This window comes from Geospiza fortis, unplaced genomic scaffold, assembly GCF_000277835.1.
Source record: "Geospiza fortis unplaced genomic scaffold, GeoFor_1.0 scaffold188, whole genome shotgun sequence".
In the NCBI taxonomy this organism is placed as follows: Eukaryota; Metazoa; Chordata; class Aves; order Passeriformes; family Thraupidae; genus Geospiza; species Geospiza fortis.
This window is the reverse complement of record NW_005054337.1, coordinates 5901387-5908707: the sequence shown is the minus strand read 5'-3', so window position 1 is coordinate 5908707 and position 7321 is coordinate 5901387. Positions and strand designations below refer to the sequence as shown.

The window sequence follows — 7321 nt, the reverse complement described above, 5'->3', positions numbered from 1 at the left end:
ACACAGCTGTTCTGTTCAAACCCAGCACCTCGATAAACCCTTAGGCTACAAAAAGATGGCTCATCACAGGCTCCTCGCCCTCCTTGTGGTTCCAATAACTGGTTAAATCGAGCTGTTGTGAGTGCCTCTCTAGGCTGTAATCTACCTTACATCAGCCTGCCAGCTGTGCTGGAAAACAAAGCCTGAACGGAAATCAGGGACATGCATGCTCAGGATCTGCTGAGGGATTAATTATTTCTTGTTAATTGGAGGTAGGTCTGCTTCATTTCTTAGACCTGGGTGTTGAAAAGCTGTTTCCTACTTTGAGACTTGACATGATGCAGATGAGAAAAGTGTTAATTGAACTATGAGTATAATAATCCTATGGCTGTATTGCATTTAAAATCCAGTAAGAACTACTACAGAGAGAGATTGCCTTGATCTTATTTATTTGGAATCAAAGATTAGTGTTGGTGAGCAGAAACAATCACTGGTGCTGGTGGAGTGCTTGGTCCTTGTAAAAAGGAGCTTATCCCTCAAGAAACTGGCAGCTGTCATCCATTTCACATTTAGGCAGTCAACACTCTGAAAGCAGCTGAGGTGAGATGAGCAGGTGCTCAGTCTGGAGTGAGTTTCTTTTTCAGAGAATTCCCCTCCCTCTGCCATGCTGCAGTGGCTGTCACCAATGCTGACCCGGATTGCCATGGGACTCCCTGCTTTGCTCTCACCCTGAGGTGGTTCTCTGAGCCTGGCTCAGCTGCAGTTTCCTCCCCAGGACTGAAAGCAGCAATCCTCTGCTCTCCAGACTCAGGGAGCCCAGGATTTTGCCAGCTCTTTCACCCAGCAAAGTGGACAGCTGAGACACGTAGGTAACCAGATAGGATGGCAGCAGCAGAGTCCTCAGGATGTTAAAGGTCTGGAGCAACAGGCAGACAAAATTCCAGGTGAGAGAAGACAGCAAGGAGCACAGCAGCTGGGGAAGAAAAGGAAGAACTGAATTGTCACTGCAATGATGTCTTTGGAAGAGGTTCATTTTTCAGCATGATTTTGCAGCCACCAGTGCTTGTTCTCTTCCCTCACCCACCCAACAAAACCAACAAATGTTATATCCTACAAAAGACAAGTTCAAGCTGCTGTGTTCAAGTCAATAGCTGTACATAAGAGGAATTCTAGGAGCACTAAATGCTACTCTAGACAACACCAAGCTCATTGTTAGCTTTTGAAAAACTAGGAAATTAATGAATGTTAAATAAATTGTTACTACACTTATTTGGAACCACCTTGGTGGTGTTAATGGTCTTAAAAATGCTTTTCAACTGAGGTATTGCTGATGGCATGCTAAAGCTCAGCTTCAGGGTGTGTTAGTCAAAAAACTGCAGCAGGTTAAGATGATTCCAATGCTTGGCTAGTCCAGCCTAAGCAAGGTGTGCACTCCAGCAGAACTGGTGGAAGGAAACGTGAGTGAGTACCTCAATTGCTGCAATTCAAAACTCCCAGCAATGTAACTGAGCAGACAGGAGTGGGAATAGTGACAGTGGAGGCACAGAGCAGCTTTCCCTTGTGAGCCCCTTCTGCAAAGGAACAGACAGTGCAAGCCACAGGGAAAAAGAAGACACACAAGACATGAAGCTCTTCCACTGCTTGAAATTTATCGTTTGGGATTTGTGTAAAGCCTAAAAGGATTAGGGCTGCTGTGTTTGCAAAGAGACTTCTGGCCTCAGTTCTTATTGAGCAAGTGAAATTCATCTTATTTACAGTCACGTGCTCCACTGTAAGAAATCTGAAGCAACTTTTTAAAGTACACAGTACCAGTCATAAATACCAGGAGAGTTCTTACACGTGGTTGAGCTAAACTTCTTATCTTAGATGAATAAGTGGCAAATTTTGCCATTTTAAATGCACTTCTCAAGGACTTTTAAAATATGCATATGTACCTTGAAATATATACACACACACACATATTCATGATCGTCATTCTGCACAATATTGTGTTGCCTTTACCTCGTCTACAACAGGAGTCACCACAAATAGGGAAGGCAGAAAATAAAATCTCCTGTTAGTTATTAACCAGGCAGAAACCTGGTTGAAATCTTGGAGCTTTGTCTTGCCCAAGAGGCCTCTGAGTCGGGCAGAGGTGAAAAAATTCAGAGCTGAGGCACAAAAGCAGTGGATATGCAAGGAGGCAGCCTGGCCCCACTACTCACCATCAGGATGTTGTAGAAAATGCTATTTTCAGCACAGGAATATCTTCTCTTCTGCCTCTGGGACCAGCTGTTCAAGGTCACAGCAAGGAGATTTTGGCTTTTAGGATTTGAGCTCAGATAAGCAGGCTTGGGCCTCAGTCTTCCTACAGCTCCACTGGATTGTGACAACTCTTGCATCTCTGTACTGGATTCATCACTCTGGTTGTCTTCCTCTGTTATTTCATCTTCAGAATCAGATTCAGGCTCATCAGGAGATTCTTTCTCAATCTTTTCTGTGCTGGGCATCTGTGCTAGAAGCAGGTTTAAAAAGAACATGTAAAACACCTGTATGTGACTTTTTTTCCCATGGCTGCAAGATTTGCACATCCCATCTAGGAGCTGGACTAGGTTCCTCTGAACTTTTTCCAGCTGAAATAAAGGATTTTCAAACCAAACTAGACAATAAAAGGCCTTTACAAGTGTTTAATTTTAACTAATTATCTCTTAACCAGCAATTTTATTAAAGGAGAAGCTGAAGCATTACCTTTTTAATTGTGTTTGTTGTAAACTAGCATAGAGGAAGTGGATATGACTGAATTAGTTAGGAAGTTATTAAAAAGAGTACTTTTATTTTTATAACTGAGAAAAGCTTTAATGTCTTATTCTGTAAATATGCTGGTATGTAAAAATTTAGTGATGTGTCTAGTCTTATTGGTTAAAAAGTAATTTAGAGCATTTGTGGAAACAGTCGGAGGCCTGGTGCTAAGAGCGGTCACTACAGGCCAGAAATTGTGAATGTAAATGTAGCAAGAATAACCTGAAATATCTCCTTCAAAACATCAAGAGAATTACTCTGTCCAGACAAAAGCCTGAGCACTCAACTTCAGTGTAAGGATGTGGCACAGCTATGTAAAATAGATATTTTGTCACTGATTTTGAACTTCCTCATCTGGGATTAGATTTTTTTTTTCTCCAGCATTAGAACACAGTAGCAAGGCTTTATCCTCACTAGTGCAACAACAAGCTTATTATTAGTCTAAACCAAAGCCTGTTATTGGTTACTGACACGTTAGAAGAAAGAATCAGGGATGGATTGGAAAAACAAACTGGAAAAATACATAAATAAATGAAAATGTATGTCTTGCTCCCTTCAAAACTTTCTATCAACCTCAGCATGAAAGAATTCCTTACCAGCTCCCCCAATAAAACCCTCTATGCCTTTCCAAAAAGGAGAGGTGCAAGAGAACTGTGAGGCCAGAATTTAAAGTGCACAGATTTGGAGGATTAAGCTTGTTTTCTGGGAGATTTTTGAAATAGAAACCTACAAAAATTACTTGTCCTTTGTCCTTTTTAAATCAAATTACCACTGAGAAAAAGGGAGAGCACAAGAAGGGTAAGTAGCAGCTTGATTGTTTTATAAGCATTTTTGACAGAAAAACATAATAATTTGTTTGGTTTTTCTATATGCTACCACCAATACTAACAAACCTTTAGCTGCCTCCTGTGACAAGTGGCATGAACCTAAAAATAGCCAGCAGAGTGCTTTAAAGAGGAAGTTAACTTTATGCAGCAGCATTTTACCTGATCAACTGCCCAACTTACCTTCATTAAGCAGCAGCTGCAGCCAGATAATGGCGATGATCAGCAGCATGACAAAGGGCAAGCAGAACCAGAAGAAAAGCAGAGGAAAGGTCAGCTCGTTCACCAGAGGAACCAGGGGATACCTCATGGCTTGCTTCAGGTTACTCTAAGTTTAGAACAGCCCGAGTGCTCCCCTTTCTAACACCTTTTAATAACTCTCTTTGCAGCGCTGGTGGTCACAGGAGAGGAGTGGTAAATCAGCAAAGGGGACAGCCCCGTGCTGGGGAGGGAGCAGCAGGGATTAATAGGGGATAAGAGCAACTGAGAAAGGCCAATCGAGTCAGATGTGTTCTTCAGCTTCTATTTAGAGGATAAATACAGGTTAGGAAGCTTTCCAGGCTTATGTTAAAACTGTTGTTATAGTTCTTTGGATACAGGGGAGGTAACCAAGGGCTTTGGCCACTTTGAGACTGAGTAGACAAGGTTGCTCTTGAAAATAAAACAGACTTAAGCTTCCAGAGAGGTGTAGAGGATGAGCAGCTACAACATTCTTCTCCTGGGCTCTTACTCAATGTAGAGCACAAATATGTCCCATATAGACTCTATTTTTAGCCTACTCTGTATATCCTCATCTATTAGTTAATCCTTTAGGGAAATAAACCTTTATATTTTAACTGCCCTTCTGTCTCCCTTCCCTCCAAGAAAGGCAACTAGCACATTTCATAGGATGTGTGTCTATAAAAGCATTGCTTAGGAGTAAAGGAATTCAGCAATGATCAAAGAAGGAACCAGATATGGACTTAATAACTTGATATTCATCATGCTGGGGGTTTCTTCTTCAATAAAATAAAGCCATAATCTATTGCTTACCTCACAGAGGGTTGTTTGACTAGATTGTTTGTGTAGCTCTCAGGAGAAGACAGCAGTGATGAAAATGCACGTTGCAAATGATTGCCTGCATTTAATGCTCTTGCTTGTGAGCGTGTGTTTGTTTTTATGTAGTAACAGCCCCTTGAAATGAGCCTTTTTAATCCCAAGATCTAAATGAACTCTGCAAATTCTTATTAATTCACATTAATAACACCTTTGCATGATAAAAGAAAGCTATTAGCCCTGCTCTGTGCATTGGGTAAACAAGTGAGAAAAGCCATTAAAGCCCTGAGCTTCAAGGATGCTCAATATTTGAGTCTCCATTTCACACAGTGGGGGTGGCAGGTTGGGGGCACCTCTGGAAATCAGGCTGTTGACAGTTTGTCTGCAGTGCTGAGAGGGATGGAAAGGAGCTGAAGCTGTGATCTGTTTAATTTTAATGATGAATTGTGTCTCAGTCACATCACGGGCAGCCCTTGGAGTCCATGCTGGCTCTTGCTGAGCTGAGCCAGCCTGGGACATCCTTGTTGCCATGGCAGGATGGATCCCACCCTGGAACCCCTTCTCCCCAGGGAATGGGGGTGAAATAAGGGGGAAAGGTCTTCCCCAGCCCCAGGCAGGTGGCACAGGAGTGGCAGATGCCTGGGCTGAGACCTCCTGGGCAAGAGGCACGGCCCAGGGCTCTGGGGTTTCACCTCCACACAAGCCACAGCCACTGGGGAGGTTTCTCAGCCCAAATTTAAAGGGCAGGGGGCCCTGTGTGAAGGGGAGCAGGGGTACAGCCCAGCCCCAGGCTGATGGTTGTACCCACAAAATTGGATTTGTTACCTGGTGTGCAACAAGCCAATAATGACACACTGGAGAGAGACATGGTTTATTTCAGAGCTGCCCCAGCTTGGTACTTCAGAAATCCAGCACACCCCCATGGACTTTCCCTGCCATTATTTGCACACAGAAATTCAGAGTTAGTGAATTTCCAAGCACAGCCCCTCTTGGAAGTTAGGACTGCTTAGTAAGTTCCATGCAAGTTACATCAACCCAGCAATTTCTGGGCGTTCTCAGGGCAAGGGTCTTTTTAGCATTATAATGAATATATTGAGCTCTAGGACACATGGACCTTGAGTATTTTGCCAACTTAGCAATAGATAGATAGACATACATCAACATTTTCATTTGCTACATCCTTAAAGCTCGTTAGCTTCAGGATGCCCTTGTCTAAGAGATGATCCTGCTGCCTGTTCCACTGATCAGGTCTCCTTTTTTGCTCATTAGGCTTGAAAGCATACAAAGGTCTTACATCAAAGAACGTCCCAATTTAAGATAATCCTGACAGGTTCCACCCTGGGGGTGCTGGTGGGCAGTGGCTGAACATGAGCCAGCTGTGCCCTGGGGCCCAACAAAGTCCATGGCACCCTGGCCTGTCTCAGGAACACTGTGGCCAGCAGGACCAGGAAAGTGATTCCTGCCCTGTGCTGGCACTAGAGAGGGTCACCTTGGCTCTTGTGCCCAGTTCTGGGTTCCTCAGCTCAGGAAGGACAATATCCAGGGCTGGTGTGGTGGTGTTTGAGGGTCCCAGGATGACGGAAGAGATGACAATCTTGACTTCATGTTTCAGAAGGCTGATTTATTATTTTATGATATATATTATATTAAAAGAAAATTGTATACTAAAACTATACTAAAGAAAGAGAAAGGAGACATCAGAAAGCTAGAAAGGAAAGGAATGAATAATAAAATCTTGTGGCTGCTCACAGCCTCGACACAGGTGGCTGTCATTGGTCATTAAGTAAAAACAATTCACACGCTGGGTAAACAATTCTCCAAATCACATTCCAAAGCAGCAAAATATGGAGAAGCTGAAGCTCCCCAGCTTCTCAGGAGAAAAGATCCTAGCGAAAGGATTTTTCAGAAAATATGTCTGTGACAGGCTGGATGAGGCTCTGGTCTGTTGACATGGTTGTCTTAGGTCATAGGCTGGACTCAATGATCTCAGAAGCATTTTCCAACCCAGATGATGCTGTAAGGGATGCCAGCAGGTCAGAGCAGACAACTGTCCCCTATGCTCTGCTCAGGTGAGACCCCACCTCACACACTGGGCACAGCTGTGTGTCTCCAGCAGCAGATGGACATGGTCCTGGGGAGGCCATGATGCTCTGTGGGCACTGGAGCACCTCGAGACAGGCCAGAGAGCTGGGGCTGTGCAGCCTGGAGAGGAGAAGGTGTGTGCAGGCCTCATGGCACATTTCCAGTGGGTGAAGGAGCTACAGGGAAGCTGGGCCGTGACTCTTCCTCAGGAGCTGCAGTGACAGCACAAGGCGGAATGCTACAAATTGAGAGGGGAAATGTAGGTTCAATATCAGCAAGACATTTTTTTACTGTGAGGCCCTGGCACAGGGTGCCCAGAGCAGCTGTGGCTGCCCCTGGATCCCTGGCAGTGCCCAAGGCCAGGCTGGACGGGGCTTGGAGCACGCTGGGACGGTGGAAGGTGTCTCTGCCATGGCAGGGGGTGGAATGAGCTCTTTTAAGACCCATTCTATGATTTTGAGCAGTGTTGGCTGCTCCCTGTCCCAGCGGTTAGGTCTCCTCTCCTTGGAAGCACACAAAGCCCTCACATTACGGAGCACACCCGTTTAAGATTATCTCGATTATCTCAAGACCCCGCGCCTCAGAGCAGCGGCGCCCCGGAACCCTGGATCGGGCCCGGGTTG

At 44.6% G+C, this 7321-nt stretch overlaps 1 protein-coding gene across 1 annotated transcript; it reads right to left on the bottom strand.

Moving 5' to 3' along the window:
* Positions 1–703: 703 nt before the first annotated feature.
* ADIG (adipogenin) lies at positions 704–3891 on the bottom strand. The gene is made up of 3 exons (XM_031058081.1): positions 3765–3891; positions 2184–2473; positions 704–952 (listed from the first exon to the last, which is right to left on the bottom strand). Exons 1-3 carry the CDS (start codon positions 3889–3891, stop codon positions 704–706), a joined length of 666 nt encoding a protein of 221 aa, XP_030913941.1.
* Positions 3892–7321: the final 3430 nt, after the last annotated feature.